Source organism: Daphnia carinata, chromosome 2 (genome assembly GCF_022539665.2).
Source record: "Daphnia carinata strain CSIRO-1 chromosome 2, CSIRO_AGI_Dcar_HiC_V3, whole genome shotgun sequence".
Classification (NCBI taxonomy): Eukaryota; Metazoa; Arthropoda; class Branchiopoda; order Diplostraca; family Daphniidae; genus Daphnia; species Daphnia carinata.
The window spans coordinates 764,241-787,519 of record NC_081332.1 but is presented as its reverse complement, the minus strand read 5'-3'; the positions used below and the strand labels follow the sequence as shown (position 1 = coordinate 787,519).

Below are 23,279 nucleotides of genomic sequence, written 5' to 3'. Positions count from 1 at the left end.
AAAGTTCTCCAAACGACACATTTAAATAGAAAAACTTGTTTAAACGTATTCAATGTCCGTCTAGAAACAGGTCTATCATAAACATATTATTTTTTCGAAAAGAAAAGGAAAACTCATTTTCATCCTTGCAGCGATGGTCGGCTGTGTTGAAACGAATTGATGTTTTCTGTCTAATCTCGTGTCAATCAATCAAAACAAATGCAATAGTGGTAATGGTAATCAAACTCTTTCGAACTGATAGTCTTTTGTTTTGTTGCCGGTTTGATGTCATGCCAACATTTGACATTCAATTCACGCAGAGTGGCTGTTTGTTTCGCTCTCCCTCCAAAACTTTTATTTTTGGGTACCCAAAACAGACTTGGATTTTTGCTAAAAACTTTTGTCTATTCAAAAGGGTTGAAAACGTGGGGTATATTACGTTGGCAGGATTATGTTAAATGAACAATACAATAAGTTGGATGTATACTCGTGTCTGACGCCATTCGTTATGCAAATTAGACCAACACGAACGTTCAGCAGATGGCGTCCGGCACAGAAAATACTATACAACAAATAACAAAACACGAACGGTTGCATGTTGTACTTTTTTTTCTATAATAGAGCAAACACCTCTTTGAAAAATGTTCTTCCAAAATAGAATAAGAAAAAGAAATACGTTGGAATGTAAACCACATCAACACGTGGAGGAGAAGTAAAAGTAGTCCAATGAACTTTTACACGTTCACCGACATTGATCTAGGTCAAGACCGTTTAAATCTGAATAATAATTCAACTCTGTGTGCATACTTTTTTTAACCGGTCTGTGTGCTCTGAAAGTTTGCAGAAAAATGGCGACAACCGGAAATGTAGGCCCTAACTAAACAGCAAAGAAAAAAAGGGGGGAAAACAAAAAAAACACATTATTCTACGTTCCCGGTAAAAACACGATAAAAAAACAGTTGAAATTTTGTCCTCCCCCTCGTATTCGCCACATTTCCTGTCGGCGCCATTTTTTTTTTTTTGTATTAAAAAAGAAAAAAAAATTAATCGTGTCGTGACAATTATTGCCGTAGTGTGCGAGTGAGACACGTTTCTGCATCCGCCAATGAGAAATAAGTGCGAAACGAGTGATAACACTGGCCTGGCACAGCAACGGCCATTCTTTCGCCAAAAATACTTCGCACACAATGTGCTTATTTGCAACGAACGTTTTTTTTCTTCTCGACTACACATTGAAATCAACTTTGTGTGTAATTAATTTAAATAGCACAAAGTCTCATAAAGCCGAAAAAAGGTTTCATCGAGAAATGTCGAGAAACATTGAAAATTTCTTGCACCAGGTGGCGTTGGTAGAAGGACGAATTACTATGATGGTGAACGTGACCAGCCTCATGTTCTTCAGTCTCTGCCGATCGGCTGTTGGGTGAACATCACAGCAGCCGCCATCCGTCGGAAACGCCAAATCCCCCCCTTTCCCCCTTTTTTCCCCCCTCTTTTCGAAATAGAAAGAAAAAAAAAGTGAGTTTCCTGTTGGTGATCATGCGCAGATCACTGACAAAGGTTGTTGTTAACTTAAAGTGCCGTTAGTTTCAAATGTTTTGTTTTGTATGAGAAATAAGAAAGTCGACAAGAAATGCCCAACAAGTCGATTCAAAATGGAGAATGTTGCACACCGGCCGGCTGCCTGTCGCTCGTTGACGGCGGCCTAACATCGAGAGAAGTCGACAACGAGTTGTCTGAAGACGGTGAATGTGATGCTGTCAAGGTGCTGTGCAATAACGAGCTTTGCACGTCCAGTGGATTGATGCATCGCCAGTGCTTCGACCAGTGGGAATCGTCCATTTTGCACTATTTGCGTAGTTGCGGCCGCGCCCGCAGCTGGTCGGAGCGTCAGCGATGTCAGAATTTGTGGACCAAAAAAGGATACGATTTGGCCTACAAGGTGAGTTTGTTTTTATTTATTTTTCTCGAACGAATCAAAAATTGGAAAATGTTACAGGCCTGCGGGTGCATGTGCGGACGCGGCCATTTGCGCAAAGATTGCGAATGGCAGCCGGCAAAGAAACCGTTGGCAATTGAAACGGCTGTTGTTGGCGAAGAACAACAACAACAACAAAAGAACAGACAGCAACGCGGCCGTAAATCATTGGCGAAATTGCCAGTTGTCTCGCAAGCTGTGCATCCTAAACCCAGTAGTAGCAGTAATAGTAGCAATAATAGTGCCGCCCAGCTGATGATGAACAATCAAATGCGTCATCGAGCCAATAGTCTGTCGTCGACGGGCTCGACGGCTTCTTCTTCGGGTTCGAGTTCGCCGCCAGAAACAGCCGCCTCGTCTTCATTGGGAGCTAATGGCAACGGTGCGCCCGTCTTTGTGCTAAGCAATAATAAGAATAAACGAACGAGTAGCACCAACGAACGTGAAAGGTATTTAACTTTATTCTTTTGTTTTTGTTTTTTTTTGTACTTAAATGTTTTGGAAATTCGCAGGCGGGGATCGGGAAATAGTGGACTTTTTGTTCATCGGGCCAACTTTAGTTCATTCAATGCGTTACCACGCCACAAGCTCAACTCTTATCACATTAAAGTAAGTCAGTCAGTCAGTCATGGCCTTCCCCTCGCTGCCTGGGTCGCAATAGACAGGAGGGTTCCTCTTTGGTATCAAGGTCATGTGTGGGGAGGGGAGGGCTAAAAAAATTTCTTCTGCACGTGGGGGCTCTTGTCGCTATGGTAACGTTACCTGCCCTCTTAGGGCACAGACTCATTCCTCACAGATATTTGAAAAGGAATTTTGCCAGCCCACACAGTTTTAAAATGTTACCATTTTCGACTAAAGGTTATCGCCTGCGAGCAAAGTTCGCCCTTTTGTAAATTGAGACGAATGTGAATGAACTGGAACACTAGCACCGGCATTTCTTGTTTTTCTATTTAAAAATAAAAAAAAATGTTAATTCTTTCAATTTATTTTTTAGATGGAAGATGAGGGCAGCTACGGCAACGATGATATTCGTTGTTTCATTTTGTCAAATTTAGCCACAGCTAAAATGTCGAAAACGTTCTGCGTCGTCTGCCAGAACGCGATGCAGATTTACGACCGATATCCGCTCATTGACGGCACCTTCTTCCTCTCGCCCAAGCAGTACTCCAAGGCCTGCATTCCCGTAAGTCTCTTTTTTCTTTTTTCCTTTTAGTCATGCGTGCATGAGAAAGCTCTCAAAGTGACCTTGAAAAACAAAATATTGATCCGACGATAGTAAATTAGAATTGAAACGGCACGTGGAGTAATGGCTCAGACGCGGATTGTTGCGTAGCTTGGCCAAGGTCAATTTTGTGCAGATCCGCTTTTAACCGGTTTAGCTCTCACGTTTTTTTTTTCTAAAGCTCCGCCTTTAACTCGTGTGTTATCACGATTTTGTTTTTGAAATATTACAGGTGACTTCGGAAGGACGTCAGCAATATTTAAGCGCTGTTTGCATGGTGAGTGTATTATTTTTAGTTTCACATCAACTTTTTATTTTATTTATTTATTTTTTTAAGTCGTGTCTGGAGGGTTGGACGTGCACGTTGCGATGCCGGTCGTGCAGGACGCCGTGGAACGGCGGTTCGTTTATTCTCGGCACATTGTACTCTTATGACGTTTTTGCTGGCACTCCATGTTGCCCCGAACGCCTCAGGGTATGTTTTCATTTTTCCTTTTTTTTTTTAATAAGATGTTAAAATGCATTTTTTGGGTTAGTGTAATCAATGCAGCGGATTAGTGGTGCAGCCGGAGCAAAGATACCAGAACTTTTCGCAGTACAGTCGCGATTTATCGTGTCCTCACTGCGCCAGTCACGATCACCATTTTGTTAAGCCACTGCCTAGCGTGTTCCAGCTCTTTCGATCTTCCGGTCGGGAACAACACGCCATCGCCACACCTCCCACTATTTAACACTGGAATATTGCTAATTAAAAACAAAAAAAAAAAAATACGGAATAGGCTAAAAAAGCATCGAGAGTTAGGATACAATTTAGGTTGATAATTTTACACCTAATACCCCCTTCCCCATGAAAAGAATCTTGCAGAAAAAAAGAAATCAGGATTCAAAAAAAAAAAATTGTGGAAAATTATTTTTAGCCACATATTTTCTAGTGTCTGCAAAGTGCGAGACAATGAAAAAATATATAGGCGACCAATCACATTTTTTTGCTATTAAAATGAGGTAATGATGATGTAGAGCTTCTTCGTGACGACAAAAACTCCATTGTTTCTTCTTATACAATAATTATCAAATAGCGATCAAGTGTTTGTCCTTGGTGAGGAATGAGATTTTTCAAGTTCGTTTGAATGTCAAGAATTTGCTGTTTGTGTCGAACAGCAGGTTGTGCGTGTTGTGAAGAAGGCTCCCCGCTTTTCGGGAAAAAGGGCGGGGCCTCTAGTTGAGCGTGGCGCTACGGACCAAGTACAAACCTGTTTATTTTTTTAGTATTTTTTTTTTTGGTTTATTTCACGTGAATTCTCTCAGCCAAATCAGCAGCTGAATGAAATTCCTCTTTTATTTCTTCTTTTCTAGCTAAAAACATACACAAAAGAAAAGTCCTTAGAATATAAAAAGACATTTTTTGCTAGAAATTATTATTAATTTAGCCATATCAACGGCTTATTTTTGTCGTCAATGTTTATACTACCACTATTGGAAGAAAATCATTTCTCGTTCGTGTAACTTTTTTTTTTTCTCGGTGGAACAATAAAATTGAGAATTTCTATATTTGGTTTCATTTTACTTAAAAATTTTGAATCACATTTTTGACCTTGAAAAAACAAACCGGTGCTTCTTTGCGATCAAGAAGATTAAAAGCACGTTTCTGCATCTTAACTTTGGCGGTTTCTATTCACCTCCCCCTCGGCAAGGTGGTTTGCAAAAGTTGCACACAGATGCCGTTAGGTGGTAGCTGAACCGGTTGTCACATCCATAAACGAAAACGTTCTTGACTATAAAGAGAAAACAAAGAAATACCATAGCGTTTCTGCCATCCAGTGACAGTTTTAGTTCATGACACTTTATTTTTCCTGGAAAAACTGAATGCTTTTAGTGCAAAACTACTGATACAAAACGGCTCTCGTTCCGCCCTGCTTCCACCAAGTTTGGCTCTATTTTTAGCTTCTCTTTTCTGCAATTTTCACCCTCAATGCTCCCTTTTTTCCCCGTTTGCATGGCGGAAAAAGACTTCAGATTTCACCACCGAAAAGGCAACTGCAACCTTAGATTCCGCAATAATAAAAGAAGGCCGTGTAACTCTGCACCAATCGTAAAAACGTTTCCTTAAATAAATGATATTATATTTGCTCAAATCATTACACATCCTTTGTAACTCGACCATATGGTCCAAAGTGTTTGTTTCGCTTGACAAGATCTTTCTTTCTTGGTCACGCACGCGTGTATATTTTTTTAGAAAAAAAAATATGTTCTTAACACATAGTTCCGATACTTGTCAAAAGAGGGACAATCTAGGCGGGAAGGCATCGTCGGCATTGTTTATAGTCTCTTTCGAAACGCAACGAGGCCAATAATAAGAATATTACAAATAAATAACTAAAAAGACACAATATTACATTAACATTCCTAGAGCTGCATTTTCAGGTGTGTGAAACAATTCCTTAGTTGTATTATGACATCGAAACGATCCACCGAACAAGCTGAATCCATCGACAATGCCGACCTGTCAGGAGACGATATGGTATGTTCTTTAAAATATGGCATTAATAAACAAGTCAAAGACATTTATTCTTCAATTTTTGGTAATCATCACAGGAAGATACTGCCAGCAGCATAGGCAGTTCTTCCACGTTGGACACTGCCTCGAGAAGTGACACTCCGACTTTGAAACCCAAAAAACGTGGCAAACCTGGCAGAAAAAAGGGCTCTAAAATTCCAAAAATCAACTACAAATTTAGGTTGTTGATCACATCCTTTATCATTCCTGACTATCACATCTAATTTTCCAGTTGTTAGTTCTTTCATCAAAGAGGATCATGGCCAACCTTTGTTTGGTGTACAATTCAACCACTTACTTAGAGAGGGCCAACCACTTGTTTTTGCCACAGTTGGCAGCCACAGGATATCAGTTTATGAATGCCCTGAAACTGGTGGGATAAAGCTGCTTCAGACATATGCAGACCCTGATGTAGGTACCTTGGGATATGTTTCCATTCTTTTCAATCGTTGATGATCATGTGCTCAATAGCCAGAAGAAAACTTCTACACCTGTGCTTGGTCCTATGATGAAGAATCTGGGAAACCCATTTTGGCAGCTGCCGGCTCCAGGGGCATTGTTCGAATAATTAGTCCAGCCACAATGAGCAGCATCAAGCATTATGTTGGTATGTATTCCAGATGGTACCCAAATTACTGTTACACACCTGATTCCAGAACTCATAAAATTGGAGAAAAATACTCAAAACTACAGACATTAACTGGCATTCACAGAATTCTCAGGCACAAAATGCATTTTGGTTCATTTGCGATTTTCAAAAAAAGGTCACGGACACGCCATCAACGAACTGAAATTCCACCCGACCGACCCCAATTTGCTTCTGTCCGTTTCCAAGGATCACGCACTTCGACTGTGGAACATTCGAACCGATCAGTGCATCGCCATTTTCGGCGGTGTCGAAGGGCACCGGGACGAAGTGCTCAGCGCCGATTTCGACCTGGAGGGTCGCCGGGTTATCTCGTGCGGAATGGATCACTCGCTGAAATTCTGGCGACTCGACACGGACGCCATCGAGAAAGCTATCGGCGATTCCTACACGTTCGCGCCCAGTAAAAGTTCCAGGCCGTTCGCCACCGTCCAGGAAAATTTCCCCAATTTCTCCACTCGTGACATCCACAGGAATTACGTCGATTGCGTCCGCTGGCTCGGCGATTTCGTCCTCTCCAAGGTACTTTTCGTGCTTTGCCTTAAATTATCCGACAACATCTAAATTCCATTTATGTCTTCACCGTCTAGTCGTGTGAAAATACCATCGTTTGTTGGCGACCTGGCCGTTTGGCAAACAATGGAATTCGAGTCATGAACAATAATGCAGTAACGGTTCTTCACCGGTTCGACTATCGCGAATGTGACATCTGGTTCATGCGATTCTCGTTGGATTCGTGGAACAAAGTAATTTTTGGTTTTCATATATCTAAATAGCTCGTAATTCAACGTACTCTTGTTTAGCTACGACTTCACGTTAATTTAAAAAATCTAGTCTAATTATGTTCATTTGAAATACAGGTTATGGCGTTAGGTAATCAAGTTGGCAAGACTTTTGTATGGGATCTCGATACTGATGACCCCATGGCATCTCGCCATTTAGTTTTGACACATCCAAAATGCGTTACGGCCATTCGACAGACGGCACTCAGTCGTAATGGGCACGTATTGCTCTGCGTGTGTGATGACGCGACAGTTTGGCGTTGGGATCGAATCCTATAATCGTGTATGCATGAATATCTCTATTTTTTGCACGCTATTTTCGTGCTCTAAAATGAATTATACCTCCGTATGTTCGAATAGTAATAAAAATATAAAAATCGAAAACATAATAAAAAAATGTTTTAATGTACGCGATATGGCAACCATGTCGTCGTCAGGCAGAAGTGTTTCATTCCTTTTTGCTTCCTTTTTCACGTCCATTGTAAAGTGACTGGCGTGGCGAGACATATGTGTGTGTCGAAATCTCTGCTTTTTATAAGTTTTCACAGCGAGATTCAACATGCCCAAGAATAAAGGTGAGTTTTCAATATTCAGCGCGTTACGTGAACATCTTTTTAAGTAGATTTGGCTATTGGATTGGTTTTTTGATTTGGCATTTACTTTCTCTTCATCCCTTTTGTGTCTAATAGGTAAGGGAGGTAAAAATCGTAGGAGGGGAAAGAACGAGAATGAAGCCGAGAAAAGAGAATTGATCTTCAAGGAGGATGGCCAAGAGTACGCACAAGTGACGAAAATGCTGGGAAACGGCAGGTTGGAGGCTATGTGCTTTGATGGCATCAAGAGACTTTGCCACATCAGAGGGAAGCTCAGAAAGAAGGTCAGTCTCGAGTTTGATACCCTTCTAAACATTTTGCTCATTCTCAATTATGTTTGTTTTTTAAATAGGTCTGGATCAATCAAGGAGATATTATTCTGGTCGGTCTCAGAGACTACCAAGATGCCAAAGCTGACGTTATCCTCAAGTACAATGCTGATGAAGCCCGTAACTTGAAGACCTACGGTGAAATCCCAGATTCAGTGAAGGTCACAGACACTGTCAACTTTGTCGACGACGGCTTAGACGATGATATCGAATTCGGCGACGACTCTGGTTCCGGCGAAGATGACGACATTAACGACATATGAACACGCCTACTTAGGAATTACAATTCTTGTTCATAATACTAATTAAAGCTCTATCCGGGGAAAACTTGGATTTTCCATAGCAACATTTCATCATTCTCAAGAAACCTGAACGTTTCTCACATCCTACAGCAGCAAAAACAACAACAACAGTCTCAGAATTATTATTGAGTCGTTTTAATCAGCAAATTTTCATCAAAAGAAAATAACGACAAATCAAGATCAACTATCAAAAAAAACTTTGTTTGCTAATTTTGTTTAATATATCATTCTTGGGCGGCTTGTCATGATTTCAATCTGTCTGTCCTAATAAAATGCTGCGGGAACGACTTTAAATTGTGTTTTTTTCACTGTGTTAAGATACCATTTGATTGCGAAATCGGTTACGTGATGAGGAGTTTGCCTTGTTATTGAAAGAGGCCTCTATGAAATAGTAAAAAAAAAACTGATAAATAAGTCAAATATAATTTTAATCGCGAAATTTGAGACATGTAAGCATTGGGTAGATTCAATGGATTGCTACCGAAAACGATTGTGTATTTTTTAATATTTATATTTAAACAAATCGAAAGTTGCTGCTTATCATTTGTAGATCAGCTTTAACGTAAAATAAGAATAATGAATAAAATTAATGAATCATAATGTAACCAAGTCTACTTCTCAGATTCTTCTTTGTATGGACTGCTGTTTTTAGGGATTGTCAATAGCGTTAATGTAATAGTGGTACAAACTAAAATAACTTTCATTTTTATAAAACGTCACGGTGAAAAATTAATTATTATGAAAATTTTATTTGCGCTATATTTTTACTAAGAACATATTTATTTATTTAGAGTTTCTTCAGATTTACAATAAAATAAAATAAGTTTGGGTTTTCAATTAGGTTTTACTTGGCAACGGAGCTTCCTTCCCCTATTGTGCTTGTCTTCTCCAGCCTTTCCCGTTTCCGCCATTGCTGAAAACACATTGCCTGCTGACCGATAAAGTGAGTGACGTTTCCTTTTACATTGATATTGAAACTTTAATATTTTTGACACTGTTACTAAATAAAATTATTTCGCATTTTCAATAGGTCAAAAATATCCAGAATGCAGTTGACGATCCGAGGACAGAATACGCACCTTCTGGAATGCACCGGCAGCGAAAGCATTGCCGAGCTTAAGGTTAGTTTAACCTTTTTAATGTAATAGAGTGCTTATTTCATGAAAAAAAAATTAACATTGTGTTGAAACCCATATGATTATTGACAGAACTTTTTATTTTCTTATGTTCCAGTCCAAGATCGCTGTGCTGGAGAACTTGCCAGTCAGTGAGCTGAGACTTTTCTCGGTTGGTGCCCCATTGGCAGATGAGATCAACATCTCTTCTCTCACATCAGCCACCGTTGATGTCACAGTGCCCTTGCTCGGAGGTATGATCACTTAAGATTGTCTTACATAATTCCTTTTTTATGTATAATTTTAGTTGCCTCTAGATTTTTGCCTGTGTCATAATTTAATGTAAACTATCATTTTCACTTTTTAGGTAAGGTGCACGGTTCTCTGGCTCGTGCCGGTAAGGTGAAGCACCAGACACCCAAGGTCGACAAGCAAGAGAAGAAGAAGAAGAAGACCGGCCGTGCTAAGCGTCGCGTCCAGTACAACAGGCGATTCGTCAATGTCGTCCCCACTTTCGGCCGCAAGAAGGGACCTAACGCCAACGCCGCTTAAAAACAGAAACTGTACCACCACGCTCCCACATGTCATGAAGCCTTGATGTAACATTTTGAAAGGAAAAGAATGATTACATTGGCCGATCGATCGTTTGGAAGTGGAAAAAAGTGGATCTATTGTGTATTCGTTTTCTTAGCACCCGCATCGACCTTGATGGTTGAGTCTTCAACTGGGTCATTTTGATTCGGTATTTTTCACCATGTATTGATTATTTACGTCTGAGTGAACCAACGTCGGGGTGGCTCGTTCGGTCAGTCGGTTGCAGACGGTGCCCAAGTAAAGACGTGCCAGGCTCGGATGGTTCATGGCTTTGTTTAATTCTTTTTTTCAGGATTTTTTCTGCGATCCATTTTTCAGGTGAGTTTATTGTTAAATGTAGGTGAAGGATGCAGAATTGTAAATTACGTCATTAGCCGCATGGTCATGGTCGATGAGGGTTGCAGTAACAAGGAATTGGTTGCTAGTGGCAACAATGAGGGTAGACAATGGAAGGTACACCGTTGAATTCATTTTTCACATTTTCACAGGACATCGGCAACAGCAACAGACAATGTTAGACAAGTTGCTAACCTAATGGATTCGATGGTGAGTTATAATAATGAGTTCACCTTAACCTTCATCTAATCGATTTTCTTGTGAATCAAAAGGTTCTGGGATCTAAGGCGGCCTCGTTCTCGTATCCTCACATGGCTGCATTACATTCATCTGCCGAACGCGGGCTGTTTAAGAAGCCTCAACCTCAGATTCTCCGACAAGGTATTAAATCGTTAATAAACCTTTATTTAAACAAGTTTAAATGTTATGTTAAAAAACAGGAAGTAGTGAAGACAAAAACAATTCACGTTTATCGGAAGACGAAGTTTGGCGTAATTCTCTTAGACGTACAAGTAATCCGAAATCCGTCTACAGCCTTCCATCCATTTACAGCAGCAGTCCGGAACCTTCAAAATCACCAATTAGTTCAAAATCCTCCAGTCGAATGGGTACAACAAATCAAGCAAAGAATAACATAAGGAAGAAAGCTTTAAACAACCAAACCGCACAGAGAAATGTCAAACGTACCGGTAAAATGGCCAAAGCTGATCAACGTCCCAACGACGAATTGGTTAATCAAATCACAATGGAACTCGGTTGTGAACGATGCCTAGTTGAAATGATTGAAAGGGACGTCCTTCAACGTAAACCCAACGTGCAATGGACATCTATTGCTGGATTGAAAGATGCCAAATCTTTACTCCAGGAAGTAGTTGTATTGCCGAATATAGTTCCTGATTTCTTCAAAGGAATTCGACGTCCATGGAAAGGTGTTTTACTTGTTGGTCCACCTGGAACAGGCAAAACTCTGCTTGCAAAAGCAGTTGCCACAGAATGCAAATCTACTTTTTTTAATGTGACCTCATCTACGTTGACTTCCAAGTACAGAGGAGAGTCTGAAAAGTTGGTCAGGTAAATTCATTTTCATCTCATTTCATTATTCAAATGATAATAGTTTATCTTTAAAGGATCCTGTTTCATATGGCAAGAAAACTAGCACCCAGTATCATTTTTATTGACGAAGTGGATGCTCTAGTTGCTAAGAGGAATGCAGCTCACGATCACGAAGCTTCACGACGCTTTCAATCTGAATTGCTCATTCAAATGGATGGACTTATCCAAGAAGAGGAAAATAACGAACACAACATTTTGGTATTGGCTGCTTCGAATCATCCCTGGTATGTTGATGAAGCGTTTCGGAGGCGTTTCGAGAAACGTATTTACATTCCACTTCCTGATGGAGCTGCTCGTGAAGAAATGTTGAAGCTTCATTTGACAGGAATGAAATTAGATTCTCGTCTCAATTTGAGTAAAATTGCCAAGAAATTGGATGGTTATTCTGGAGCAGATATCTTATCTGTTTGCCGGGATGCAGCCATGATGAGTCTTCGACGTAAAATTGCAGGAAAATCGACCGAACAAATTCGTCAGTTGACAAAAACTGACTTGGATGAACCGATTACTAGTCAGGACTTCTTTGATGCCGTTAAACGTTGCAAGACCAGCGTCTCTTTTACCGATATGGCGGCTTACGATAATTGGATGAAAGAATTCGGATCTTTTTAATTCAATTGAATAGTTATATCTGGACGTCGTTAGAAAGAAAATAATGTATTTATGTAAAATCTAGAACGAAATCTTTTCCGAAGTTTGTAAGAGAATGGCAATGTTGCGCGAGAAAAAAAATAAACACCTGGATCAAATTACAATGTGGCAACGTTTTTTAATCTTGTGTGACGACATAAAAGTTGGCGGCCAAATTTCAACTGGTTGTCATTTTTCTATTAATATTCATTTTAGTAGAAATATTTGTGTGCTAATGTTAGGTAGTTATGAAACTAAAATCCTTGATGGTGTAGTTTCCGCCATCAGTCATTTAGTTTGATATTATCGATGCGTGGTTATTGAACATTGACAATCAGGTAACGAATTGAAGAGGTCACGTGGCCGTCTATCCAATTTTACTTTTGATATGGATAATTACAAGTTTAGTTGTATATGAAGTTAATTTGGAAATGAAGCTATTTTTTCTAAGATCTTTAAAAATTATGGCAAGAAATATTGCACTACAAAGAACCAACATTCTGTTGTGAAATTGTCAAGGCAAAAGATGCTGGTTGAGTTTTCTATTGAGCATAAGCCACATGTTGGCAATAATAAGAGACATTTTAAATGACTAGGAGGAGCTAAAAGCAATCAAACTTGCATGACACCAGAATGAAGACTTAAATTTCAAGTACAAAGCAACTCAAAAATTCGTTTCTGAGGCAACGATCCCATGAGGTAATGGAGAAGAATTATAACTTTGCTGATGTTGACTTGTCTGCAGTTGCCTTTGCTGTGAGGCAACTGGTGGGTTAATTACAAATCCCAGTGGAGGTGGTGGTACCAAAGTCATGTTTGCCATCTCTGCAGCACATGCATAATTGCCATTATGAATGTTATTGTTGTTACAGTTTGGTGGTAATGGAGCAGGAGGAAGTTGCTGCCGTTGATGATACTGCAACAATATAAAGTCATCAGCTACAAATCTTAGTGAGTAAAACTAAATATTTTACAATGGTCATAAAAATACTAACATTATGATTCCTATTATTTGGACAACAGGGCCGGCAAATGAGTACGGAAACAGACACGAAGACAGACAAGTTGACAATAAAACCGAAAATGCTCAAAATGAGCAGGGTCCACTCCAATCCTAGCCATATTGCATCTATTCAATTTGATCAATTAGAATGGTTCTCAATTACTGAACGTTTAAATACATACTGTTATAAGAACGGAATCGAGGTGACACGGCCATGGCCCCACTGACGGCCGCAATTCCCAACGAACTGAAGATGGATAACATGGCCAGCACCAAAGTTCCCACTAATCTGTAAACAATAATCATCAATAAGAGTTAATTTGAATATTGTTATCATTATTACATGGGCTGTCTTCTTTCATAGGCGGCGCAGATACCCAGAAGGCCACCCAGGCCATAAAAAAGTGAGCCCCAAACTCCTGGACTAATGAGATCGAGCGAAGCGAACCGAATCAGTGAATTGGGTGAGTTGAATCGAATCAAAATCATAGCCTACAAATAATTATATTTTTGGGAACGTGAATTAGTATAAATAGCAACTACTTTTTATTTAGGTATAACTACATTGTTTTTTAAGAACTGACTGAAAATGTGGTGCACAGTAGCCAAAGGAAAATATTGATAACTGAGAGGCTGATGAGGACGTGAGCACCTGGATTATGTCGATGGTAACCAACTGCAACGTTTGGCTTGCTGTTCTGCATGTTACAAATTCTCAACGTTGACTGCATATCGCAAGAACAGCACAAAAAATAAGAAGGTATTTATTTTTCTGACCCATCCTTTTCCTCCTTCATTTCCATAAGATTCTCTAAATAGCTTTGAAAACCATTAGACAAAAAATGGAAGGAATTAGGTGTATGTAAAAAAAAAATATTGAGGCCGTGACCGCGAAAGCAATTCTAGGAATGGAAAAAAAACGTATTCAAAGGTCATTTACCTTTTTTCTCGGTTGATTTGTCATTATCCTTGGTTTTTTTTCCTTCCTTTTTTCTAACAATGGAACGCCTTTTTTTAACTAGAAAAAATGGGCGATATTGAACTCTTATTTTAAAGGAGAACATGGTAAGTTTTATTTATTAAATAATTAAGACACTTTCCCTATTCGTTTCTAATTAGTGTATTTAAAGAAATGTTGAGTATTTTTAAACAATAAAAATATAAAATAGGGAGAAAAAAGAAAGCAAATAAGGAGAAAATTATTTATCGTGCAACAGGTGCGAAGCTGTTGCGGGAAAGTGGATTAGCGGAGCAAACTCATGAAGTATATTTATTCGTCCCCTCAGGCTTGATGGAAGAAGATAACGGAGGCGTAGTGTGTTACAGGAAATGGGTTACACGACACAAATGACTAGCTCACGATTGTGGCCTAATCGTCAAGAGCAATGGCCCACAAAGAATATGACCACATGTGTTGAATCTGTTTTTTTTTAGGTACTGGGCACATACAGGTGGTATATAAAGGCTGGATATCGTCAACGTCGATATTCCCAGTCTTGTCTTGTATCATCAAACATGAAGACCTCTCTCGTGGTGAGTTTCTTCTTATTCTCTGCTAAATTATCTTTGAAATTTTACTTAAATTTGTATTAAATTTAGATTCTAGTTTTGGGTGCTGTTGTGGCCACTGTAATGGCTGATGGTGAATACGCACCACCTGCCTACGAAAAGAAATATGATGGCTACTTCCAGTATGCCAATGTACCCAGTGAAAAAGAATATGAATTTGGCTACAACCGTGGAAATGCTGCTCACCACACTTCTCGCTATGAGCAATCCAAGGACCACCGTTTCCGCACAAAGGTATTATAGCTCCCATTTAATTTGCCTGTAATTTTGTTTACTCATTTTTGCAATTCCCTTAAAAAAACAGGTCAAGTGGGCCGACACTTACGACGGCTACGGTGAGCACTACTGGGAATACAACCATGGCGACAGTTACGCACCAGCTTATTCCGAGCCTGCTCCTGCTTACGAGGCTGCCCCTGTCAAATACTAGACAACGATTAATGTTTTGTTAGCGACATGACAACATGTTCTATTCCTGTTGTTACACAAGAATGGAGATGCTTTTTCTTGACCACCATTGAAAACAAATTGTCATCCATGTTTGGTATTTGTTTTGAGCTTCCTTTTGGCGATGACGCCATCTGCTGGTCGGATATGTCATTTCCTAAATCCCCCATCCCCTTCAAAAAAAGAGAACAATAAAAGAAAATTATGGTATTTCAGCTGTTTAAACTCGTTTCTCGTCAACAGTTGAGACACGTTGTATTCCTTTCAAACAAAGAGTTCGTACAGGTACGGTACTCGAATACAGTTAACAGGAAATCTTTAATAAATATTTAAAATTATATTGCCTTATAGTTAATTAGTTTTTTTGCTGTTTATTTGGTTTTTAATTTCGTAAATTTCTCCATTTTTGTTGGATTATTTTTTTCTGAGGGAGGGGTAGATTTTTAGACAAAAATGGCGCCCGTTGTCAACTACTCAGTTCGATTTCAGATCTCGATACATTTTGTAGATTTCGTAGCACATTTTTAGATACTCTTTACCTTTTTCGATGAAAAGATACATTAAAAGGTGGCATTAAAAACAGATAATGTTTACTTAAATGGTTGAAATCGAATTTGATTTGATTATGTTTTTGTTTTGAGAAGGGGGTGGGTAGAATTCTAGAAGACGCGGGCGCCAAAATTGGTCGATGTGATCAGTTTGACTCCAAATCTCGGCAGAGCAAGTACATTCGTAGTGAACTGTTATTTCATCTGTTCCCTCAACTATGTAACCGAACAACTAACAAAGGTAATAGATTAACATTCTTTTGATAGTTGAAATTCTAAAATAACCGATACTGATTGTTAGTTAATTGTTCGCGGAGTGTTTAATGTGGTTAATTGCCAAGAAATAAAACCACGTGGACGGATTGCTGTGGCTCCTTTGTTTTGCACCAATGGAATGTTGGGACCATCTAGTCTCTGAACTGGAATAAGGTATAGTTTTTTTTTTATTAAACTTTATGTTAGTACTTTTAGTAATTTGGTTCAAAGCACATGAATAGGTTTTAAAGCCAAAAAAAATTTAACTTTGTAAGTAAAAAGCGCCAAAAAGTATTTTTTTCCCGCTAATATTGGGTTTTGTTAAAGATTATTTCCTAATTGAAAGTGAATTGGTTTTTTTAGTGCGTGCAAACACTACTTGAGCAACGTGCCCATCATTTTGTTTCTTTCTCGCCCACAATTGTTTAACGTTTTTCTCTAAAGAAGGGGTGGGGCTACATCGAAATTGTTTCGTGTCCTTGAAATTTCGTTGCAAGTCATTCCGAGGGAAGAGTCATCAACGTCTTAGTTGGCATTATTTTTCATGAAAGTTGTATCCAAGTAGCCAGAGCTAACGAATGGCTCCATGTACTTCTCGATCGTGTTGGCCAGATGATGAAACGTTAGTCGTTCGTTTCGTTCTTTGTTCCAACAACTTTTCATCATTTCTCCAAAGAAATTTGGCGCGTAATCTGGTTTATCCATTCGTAGTCCTTCTTGAATATTTTTGACGAGTATAAGGCCGTTCATACCTTGAAAAAATACAGAAATGTAAATCTCAATAGGCTAATTGAAATTTGATCCTTGTAATACCTGGGTAAGCAATTTTTCCCAGGGCAAAGATTTCCCATAGAACAATGCCGTAAGACCAGACATCGGACTTACTGGAAAATACGTGATCCGCCAGTGATTCAATAGCCATCCATTTAATTGGTAGTAATCCCTTTTAACGAAATCAAAGCAAATGAACGCCAATTTTAGATGCCCAGGGTTGTCAAATTTACCTGTCCCTTCATTTCGTAAATGTAATTTTTCATTTGTCTGGCCATTCCAAAATCTGCAATTTTGACAATTCCATGATCGGCTAAAAGGACATTGCGAGACGCTAAATCGCCATGGAGAACCTTATCGATATCAGATATTTCCATTAACATCGTGATTAATGAGATTAGAGTAAAACCGAAAAGGCCACCTTTTTGCTAGCAATGAATTCCATCCCCTTGGCGATTTGTAAAGAAAAGCTAATTAAATTCCACGTAGAAATGGGTCCAGTGGTAATAGCGTCTGAATTTTCTCCATATTTCCAATTGACTTCCGTTTCTTGATGGCAATCATCTTTAGCTTAGAATTAAATCGTTTTGTTTTCGCAAATTTGAAACTTTACCGACAAAAATTGAATCGTCGCTGGTCGATGTTACTTGAGCTACAGAATGACTTGAGGGTCCAGGCTTTGCACTAGAGTCACCGTCCTGACTGGATTTTAAAGCATTTAAATTTAATTCCCTTTTGACTTGTTTAATTATTTGTACCTGTGAGTCTCGTTAATTTCCAACGATTCATTTAACAGTTGAAGGTCACCAATCTCATCCAATTGGTTTACAAATGTGTTGCGTTCTTTAATCAAATAGGATTGCAAATTGCCAAAGGGGCAATAATCGATAATCACCAAGAGTTCGCCTTTCCCAAGCAAATGTGTTTTACCGAACTGAAGAAATTGCTAAATTTAATTAATTACCTTTGATGATGTCTTTAGTACAAGCCCCCAGTAAATTGACGACATTTAAATGCGATCCCAAATAATTGAGAATTTTCAATTCTCCAATAAGAGCGTCTAATGCGGCAGTGTTTGATTTCATTTGAAATTGCGATGTCGATAGGATCTTTTTGACGGCCACGGTCGTTACATGTTCATCCGATCCTTTGAGCCCAACAGCTTCGGATTTGTAGACTTCTCCGAAACAAACATCCTTTTCCCAGTTGTTTTCCTACATTTTCGTAGTTGATTAAATTTCTGAAATTGATTTTGAAATGGAAAACACAAACCGAGTCTGAGGCGATGTTTTGAAAATTCACAGCGTTTGTCGTAAGGAAGAAATTCAGTTTGATAATCGATCGGCAAATTTGGATCGATGCCATCAGGATTTCCATCTAATCTTCCCTGAATTTCTTTTTCCAGATTTCTCTGTTTTTTTTTTTTTTTTGGGGGGGGGGGGTATCAAAAATCGGAATTTTAAAAATTGAAAAACGTGCACATTTTGTTTAAACTCACCTTGTCCACGTATTGCTTGATTGCCATTGCAGCTATAATTACCGTCACGACAGATATGCAGACAGCAATGACAGTACCATTAGATTCAAGTTCGTCAGGGAAATAGAAATTTCGAAATTTCTGTTCCCCTTGGCTGTTGTTCCAGCGACAAGAATAACGTCCGTTTTGTTCATGACTTTTGTTGAATGATAAAATTGATGAAGTATCGTTCGTATAGATTAATCCCTTATATTCCTCGTCATCCTGATATTCCAAAATCGTATTGATTTCATTGAGGATTAAAAATTGGTTTTGTTTACCTTGAACCATTGGATGTGGACGTCATCACTTAAGCGTTTGCAAGTCAAATTTTGAGCTATTCCTTTTCCCAGTTTGACATCCACTGGATCCATGCTTTCTTTTATTAAAAAGTTAATTGCACTTCAATTTTGCCATCCACAAAAATGAAGTAAATACCTTGAACGGTTAAAGTAATGGATTGGGCAATGTTTCGACCGCTGGCATAGGCTCTGCATTCAAAGTGCGTGTGCGTATTGAAGCCAATTCTTTGCAGATGCAAACGACTTTCGTACAAACCGTACGGGAATATTCCATCGAGAGAGTTGCCTGATATCATAGAGAACCGTTTTTTTTCTAGTAGAAATCCTGTTGCAATTTGGAGTGAATGAAGGGACATTGTCTTTGACACTGAAATTATCGCATACCTTTACGAAGGTTACTTCGATCGATCCATTGTTTTTGGCCGGTGTTCTTGTTGAAGTAAAACCAATCGTTTTTCCAAAATTCCACCGTATTGCGATCACTTTCGCAGAAGGTTTTACAGATGAGTGTCACGTTGTTGCCTTCGATTGGATCACCAACCCTAACGAGTTCCATTCCTATATTTTTTGCGTTCAATTCGCTTGAGGTGAATTCGATTTTGGATTTCGATCAGCGCACGAAATTACTGTTGATGGAAATCCTGAAATGGATTGTGGTGGGTCCAGCAGTTGGTCGTACCGACTCGGTGCCTACACACTTGTATTTTCCTATGTCACTTAGTGTCATATTGGTTAACCTCAGTCCACGTTCTGGCAAAGGTTTCAGCAACCAACTGGCGTTTCCCAAGTCACGTGACAATTCCTGGTTGTTTAAATCAATTTACTTGGAAGTTTATTATTATCTTTTGTTTAGCGTGGGTTACAATCAAGTTCCATTTCAGTTCATCGTTTGGCGTAAGCGTTTCGCGGTAGAGTGAAACGGTGACATTTGGGTGGGTTGGTCTGCACGGGATGTCGAGAGGTTCACCCGCAAACGTCATATATGTGTCAAATTCGAGAGGAGCCAATTTGTTAAACAAGTCTTTCGTCTCCGTGAAAACTAGCTTAAAACCTAATTGTATCAAAAAGAATTATTTTCTTTTGAATAACCGACTACTTAAAAGTGAGAGCTGACCGTAAACGTAAATGTAGGATTCGAGATGATCTAACTTGTTAAACAAGTTTTCCGTCTCCGTGAAAACTAGTGGCCATCCATCTAATTGTATCAAAAAGAATTATTTTCCTTTAAATAACCGAATATTTAAAAGTTAGAACTGACTGTAAAAGTAAACGTAGTGGGCGATTTGAATTTCGGGGCGTACAACGCATCGATAATATCCCGTGTCGGTGGGCTTGGTCTGTGTCAATGTCACCGTCGATGTCAAGTGAGTTGTATTCCTCTCGACTTCGTAATCCAAACGTCTTTCCGTTGGCTGTTGTGTTTGAAGTTCATTTTATTTCAATGTAAGTTTTTAAAAACTGATCTTTCGTATTTACGCACTTCCTGGTAAGGGGCAGTATCCACGTAATGTTGGCTGACGTTTTCTCTTCGTCGCTGTTGAACCGGTAGATGCAAGTTAAATTGAGATTATCACCTTCTTTTTCGATGTGTGGTTGGTGATGGGGAATCATCACTATCTGATTGGCATCACTTCCTAAGGGCAACAATGTGAAGAATACGACGAATAACATTGTTCTTGTTGGTTTCACTTTTGAATCCACTTTACTAATTTCGTTTTGATTTTCTTTGATAAATTTAGAGAACACCGACAGGCAACGTTAACACAATGCTACTGTAGGTCGTGACAGAGCTGCAGGGAGAAATCATTCTAGAGTGGAGAAGTGGTTTTCCGATGATAAATCTCAACTTGGCAACAGCGATATCATCTCCTTCTCGATATGCTTCCATTTTACCACTTGGTGGATGTGCGGTTATCGTTTTGTTTTCCCTCTATTTTAGGGAAATTTATGAAGTAATGTCATGGAGATTTGAACTTATCGGCTAGGTGGTCGTGTGGTTAAGGCGATACTTCTACTTGAAAATTTTGATGCTTCGCCCTAACGTAAGTCTTATTCGGTTATCTTAAAGTGAAATGGCTTGAGAGCCACATGTCTTTTTTAGTGGATTTAAATTAAGTGAATTGATTTGAATTAAGTGTCTATGAGAGCCGAACAGAAAACAAGACCATCTCGTACGCCAAAGAATAGTTGTGTATCCTCTGCAAAGCAAGTGATTGGACGATGCTAAACATCATCAGTAAATCCATCCGACAGTAAAAGACAACAGTAAAAGTTTTAAGAACAGGAATAAAATAAAATAATAGTTATTGACACAAAATCTTACCCCATTAATTAATAGCTGACAAATTACGTCTCCTTGTTCTAGAAGCTTCTGCTAATCGTTAATGGCGGCAAATTAAAACTATCATGATTTCTACTCCAACGTTAACAAATTGCTATAATAATTTATCTTTCTGGTTTTGAATCGGATAAAAATCCTCTGTTCAGGAGATGCATCTGATATCTCTGCAAGGGTTCAGGCACTCTGGTCCCAATTGTCGAAAGAAACATTGCCAAGGTAGGCGAAGAGCAAGTGTTGCTATTATCGTACACAACTCGTTACAAGACCTTGGTGAATGAAGGAAATTTCAAATGGAACATACGATGCAAATTTAGCAGCCATTCTTTTTACCTGCTTTCACTGTTTTGTAAAGGAAACACGGCTATTCTTTGGCGTACCAGTTGTTGTTCTCTTAACATGTTGTTGGCTCTCATAGACACGTGACCGCTGACCTCGCATGGGCCATCAGTATCTCCAAAGAATCAAAAAAATAAGCAAAAAAAGCTAAACAAAAAATAATAACAAACATCCACGTAAATTGATTTAAAAAACAGATTAGGGTAGAATTACCAAGTAGAGTTATCGCCTTAACCACTCGACCACCTAACCGATAAGTTCAAATCTACAGGATATTAGATCATAAATTTCCCCAAAATAGAAGGAAAATAAAACGATAACCGCACATCCGCCAAGTGGTAAAATGGAAGGGGTAACAAGAAGGAGATAGTTTCGCTGTTGCCAAGTTGAGATTTATCATCGGAAAACCACTTGCCCCTTTGGAATGATTTCTCTGTGCAGCTCTTCACGAAACACAGTGGCATGCAGCCGACGTTACCTGTCGGTGTTCTCTAAATTTTTTTTTAAAATCAAAACGATATTTTAAAACGTGGATTCCAAAGTAAAACCAACAAAAACAATGTTATTCGTTGTATTCTTCACATTGTTGCCCTTAGTAAGCGACGCCAAACGGCTAATGATGATACCCCATCACCAGCCACACATCGAACAAGTAGGTAACAATCTCAACTTAACTTGCATATACCGGTTCAACAGCGACGAAGAGAAAATGTCAATTAACATAACGTGGATACTGCCCCCATACCAAGAAGTGCGTAGATATGAAAAATCAATTTTTAAAAACTTACATTGAAATAAAATGAACTTGAAACGCAACAGACAACGAAACGTCGTTTAGGTTACAAAGTCGAGAGGAATACAACTCACTTGACATCGGCGATGACATTAGAAGAGACCGGACCCACCGACACGGGATATTATCGATGCTTTGTCCGCTCCGAAATCCAAATCGCCCACTACGTCTACTTTTACAGTCAGCTCTCACTTTTAAATAGTCGGTTATTTAAAAGAAAATAATTCTTTTTGATACAATTAGGGGAATGGCCACTAGTTTTCACGGAGACGGAAAACATTGTTGGCAAGTTAGATCGTCTCGCTTTTGACACATATACATATACGACGTTGGCGGGTGAGCCTCTCGACATCCCGTGCAGACCAACCCACCCAAATGTCACCGTTTCACTGTTCCGCGCAACGCTAATGCCAAACGATGAACTGCAATGGAACTTGATTGTAACTCACGCTAAACAAAAAATAATAATAAACTTCCACGTAAATTGATTTAAAAAACCAGGAACTTTCAAGTGATTACGGAAATGCCAGTTGGTTGCTGAAACCTTTGCCAGAACGTGGACTGAGGTTAACCAATACGAAATTAAGCGACAGCGGAAGATACAAATGTGTCGGCACCAAGAACGAACCTACGCCAACTGCTCGACCCACCGAAATCGAATTTTACATTTTCGTCAACGGTATTTTTGTAGGCTGATCGAAATCCAAAATCGAATTCACCTCAATCGAATTGAATGCGAAAAATATAGGAATAGAAATCGTTAGGGTTGGGGATCCAATCGAAGGTAACAACGTGAGTCTCATCTGTAAAGCCGTCTACCTAAGTGGTCGCGATACGCTGGAATCTTGGAAAACCGATTGGTTTTACTTCAACAATGAAACCGGCCAAGAACAACTGGTTAATCAATTCAACCTTCCTAAAGGTATGCGATGGTGTAAGTGCCAAAGACAACGTCCCTTCATTCACTACAAATTGCAATAGGATTTCAAGTGAAGAATGGAGATGCCAATAGCGTGAAACCAATCCCCTTTCCTGGTGGAATTTTTGTGTACCAGTCGCCCGAAAGTCACTTGCACCTGCTAAGAATTGGCCTCAATACGCCCACGCACTTTCAATGCAGAGCCAGTGCCAAAGGTCGCATCATTTCTAAATCCATTGCTTTGATAGTTCAAGGTATTTACTTCATTTTCATGGTTGGCAAAAATACGCGCAATTTTGTTTTCAT

The 23,279-nt window shown here is 39.2% G+C and overlaps 8 protein-coding genes across 10 annotated transcripts; 6 read left to right on the top strand and 2 right to left on the bottom strand.

Moving 5' to 3' along the window:
- Positions 1 to 1,475: 1,475 nt before the first annotated feature.
- On the top strand, positions 1,476 to 4,725 carry LOC130698268 (headcase protein-like). Its single transcript, XM_057521011.2, has 7 exons — positions 1,476 to 1,921; positions 1,979 to 2,406; positions 2,470 to 2,566; positions 2,952 to 3,140; positions 3,412 to 3,456; positions 3,517 to 3,654; positions 3,716 to 4,725. The coding sequence occupies exons 1-7, from the start codon at positions 1,613 to 1,615 to the stop codon at positions 3,908 to 3,910; spliced, it is 1,401 nt and encodes a 466-aa protein (XP_057376994.1). The 5' UTR covers positions 1,476 to 1,612; the 3' UTR covers positions 3,911 to 4,725.
- Positions 4,726 to 5,346: 621 nt separating this feature from the next.
- On the top strand, positions 5,347 to 7,507 carry LOC130698266 (polycomb protein EED-like). Of its 2 annotated transcripts, none has more exons than XM_059494227.1 (7): positions 5,347 to 5,697; positions 5,772 to 5,914; positions 5,973 to 6,148; positions 6,209 to 6,340; positions 6,498 to 6,901; positions 6,970 to 7,125; positions 7,240 to 7,507. In XM_059494227.1, exons 1-7 carry the CDS (start codon positions 5,629 to 5,631, stop codon positions 7,438 to 7,440), a joined length of 1,281 nt encoding a protein of 426 aa, XP_059350210.1. In that variant the 5' UTR covers positions 5,347 to 5,628; the 3' UTR covers positions 7,441 to 7,507. The 2 variants fall into 2 exon arrangements, with proteins under 2 accessions (XP_059350210.1, XP_057376991.1); XM_057521008.2 differs by having other exon boundaries at positions 5,352 to 5,697; positions 5,973 to 6,144; positions 6,205 to 6,340.
- A 71-nt stretch (positions 7,508 to 7,578) lies between these two features.
- Positions 7,579 to 8,383, top strand: LOC130698267 (eukaryotic translation initiation factor 1A, X-chromosomal-like). The gene is made up of 3 exons (XM_057521010.2): positions 7,579 to 7,736; positions 7,851 to 8,038; positions 8,107 to 8,383. Exons 1-3 carry the CDS (start codon positions 7,721 to 7,723, stop codon positions 8,344 to 8,346), a joined length of 444 nt encoding a protein of 147 aa, XP_057376993.1. The 5' UTR covers positions 7,579 to 7,720; the 3' UTR covers positions 8,347 to 8,383.
- Positions 8,384 to 9,417: 1,034 nt separating this feature from the next.
- On the top strand, positions 9,418 to 10,165 carry LOC130698280 (ubiquitin-like FUBI-ribosomal protein eS30 fusion protein). Its single transcript, XM_057521020.2, has 3 exons — positions 9,418 to 9,506; positions 9,619 to 9,754; positions 9,868 to 10,165. Exons 1-3 carry the CDS (start codon positions 9,432 to 9,434, stop codon positions 10,050 to 10,052), a joined length of 396 nt encoding a protein of 131 aa, XP_057377003.1. The 5' UTR covers positions 9,418 to 9,431; the 3' UTR covers positions 10,053 to 10,165.
- Positions 10,166 to 10,239: 74 nt separating this feature from the next.
- Positions 10,240 to 12,258, top strand: LOC130698277 (katanin p60 ATPase-containing subunit A-like 1). The gene is made up of 5 exons (XM_057521014.2): positions 10,240 to 10,412; positions 10,583 to 10,640; positions 10,703 to 10,811; positions 10,871 to 11,501; positions 11,558 to 12,258. Exons 1-5 carry the CDS (start codon positions 10,360 to 10,362, stop codon positions 12,153 to 12,155), a joined length of 1,449 nt encoding a protein of 482 aa, XP_057376997.1. The 5' UTR covers positions 10,240 to 10,359; the 3' UTR covers positions 12,156 to 12,258.
- Positions 12,259 to 12,719: 461 nt separating this feature from the next.
- LOC130698278 (uncharacterized) lies at positions 12,720 to 13,948 on the bottom strand. Of its 2 annotated transcripts, none has more exons than XM_057521017.2 (5): positions 13,829 to 13,948; positions 13,520 to 13,668; positions 13,359 to 13,465; positions 13,169 to 13,302; positions 12,720 to 13,089 (listed from the first exon to the last, which is right to left on the bottom strand). In XM_057521017.2, the coding sequence occupies exons 2-5, from the start codon at positions 13,663 to 13,665 to the stop codon at positions 12,838 to 12,840; spliced, it is 639 nt and encodes a 212-aa protein (XP_057377000.1). In that variant the 5' UTR covers positions 13,666 to 13,668; positions 13,829 to 13,948; the 3' UTR covers positions 12,720 to 12,837. The 2 variants fall into 2 exon arrangements, with proteins under 2 accessions (XP_057377000.1, XP_057376998.2); XM_057521015.2 differs by having other exon boundaries at positions 12,725 to 13,089; positions 13,761 to 13,908.
- A 662-nt stretch (positions 13,949 to 14,610) lies between these two features.
- On the top strand, positions 14,611 to 15,407 carry LOC130698282 (uncharacterized). The gene is made up of 3 exons (XM_057521022.2): positions 14,611 to 14,709; positions 14,776 to 14,979; positions 15,050 to 15,407. The coding sequence occupies exons 1-3, from the start codon at positions 14,692 to 14,694 to the stop codon at positions 15,173 to 15,175; spliced, it is 348 nt and encodes a 115-aa protein (XP_057377005.1). The 5' UTR covers positions 14,611 to 14,691; the 3' UTR covers positions 15,176 to 15,407.
- A 1,085-nt stretch (positions 15,408 to 16,492) lies between these two features.
- LOC132087757 (vascular endothelial growth factor receptor 1-like) lies at positions 16,493 to 20,255 on the bottom strand. The gene is given in 18 exon segments (XM_059494111.1): positions 16,493 to 16,747; positions 16,809 to 16,938; positions 17,000 to 17,119; positions 17,188 to 17,336; positions 17,380 to 17,468; positions 17,525 to 17,672; positions 17,731 to 17,959; positions 17,961 to 17,980; positions 18,039 to 18,180; positions 18,265 to 18,507; positions 18,564 to 18,661; positions 18,721 to 18,909; positions 18,969 to 19,142; positions 19,212 to 19,386; positions 19,448 to 19,635; positions 19,699 to 19,779; positions 19,843 to 19,996; positions 20,061 to 20,255. Coding segments are annotated over 18 exon segments (2,751 nt in total). The 3' UTR covers positions 16,493 to 16,520.
- Positions 20,256 to 23,279: the final 3,024 nt, after the last annotated feature.

Coding starts and splice junctions, on each gene's coding strand:
- LOC130698278 (XM_057521015.2), bottom strand. CDS start 13,907: ATGCAGTCAACGTTGAGAATTTGTAACATGCAGAACAGCAAGCCAAAC. Junction 13,466..13,519: donor TATGAAAGAAGACAGCCCAT/GTAATAATGATA, acceptor TATTGTTTACAG/ATTAGTGGGAACTTTGGTGC. Junction 13,090..13,168: donor CAAATAATAGGAATCATAAT/GTTAGTATTTTT, acceptor ATATTGTTGCAG/TATCATCAACGGCAGCAACT.
- LOC130698282 (XM_057521022.2), top strand. Junction 14,980..15,049: donor ACCACCGTTTCCGCACAAAG/GTATTATAGCTC, acceptor TTAAAAAAACAG/GTCAAGTGGGCCGACACTTA.
- LOC130698280 (XM_057521020.2), top strand. CDS start 9,432: ATGCAGTTGACGATCCGAGGACAGAATACGCACCTTCTGGAATGCACC. Junction 9,507..9,618: donor AAAGCATTGCCGAGCTTAAG/GTTAGTTTAACC, acceptor CTTATGTTCCAG/TCCAAGATCGCTGTGCTGGA. Junction 9,755..9,867: donor CACAGTGCCCTTGCTCGGAG/GTATGATCACTT, acceptor TTCACTTTTTAG/GTAAGGTGCACGGTTCTCTG.
- LOC130698267 (XM_057521010.2), top strand. Junction 8,039..8,106: donor GAGGGAAGCTCAGAAAGAAG/GTCAGTCTCGAG, acceptor TTTTTTAAATAG/GTCTGGATCAATCAAGGAGA.
- LOC130698268 (XM_057521011.2), top strand. CDS start 1,613: ATGCCCAACAAGTCGATTCAAAATGGAGAATGTTGCACACCGGCCGGC. Junction 1,922..1,978: donor GATACGATTTGGCCTACAAG/GTGAGTTTGTTT, acceptor AAAATGTTACAG/GCCTGCGGGTGCATGTGCGG. Junction 2,567..2,951: donor TCAACTCTTATCACATTAAA/GTAAGTCAGTCA, acceptor TTTATTTTTTAG/ATGGAAGATGAGGGCAGCTA.
- LOC130698277 (XM_057521014.2), top strand. CDS start 10,360: ATGGCTTTGTTTAATTCTTTTTTTCAGGATTTTTTCTGCGATCCATTT. Junction 10,413..10,582: donor TTCTGCGATCCATTTTTCAG/GTGAGTTTATTG, acceptor ACATTTTCACAG/GACATCGGCAACAGCAACAG. Junction 10,641..10,702: donor CTAACCTAATGGATTCGATG/GTGAGTTATAAT, acceptor GTGAATCAAAAG/GTTCTGGGATCTAAGGCGGC.
- LOC130698266 (XM_059494227.1), top strand. CDS start 5,629: ATGACATCGAAACGATCCACCGAACAAGCTGAATCCATCGACAATGCC. Junction 5,698..5,771: donor ACCTGTCAGGAGACGATATG/GTATGTTCTTTA, acceptor TAATCATCACAG/GAAGATACTGCCAGCAGCAT. Junction 7,126..7,239: donor CGTTGGATTCGTGGAACAAA/GTAATTTTTGGT, acceptor TTTGAAATACAG/GTTATGGCGTTAGGTAATCA.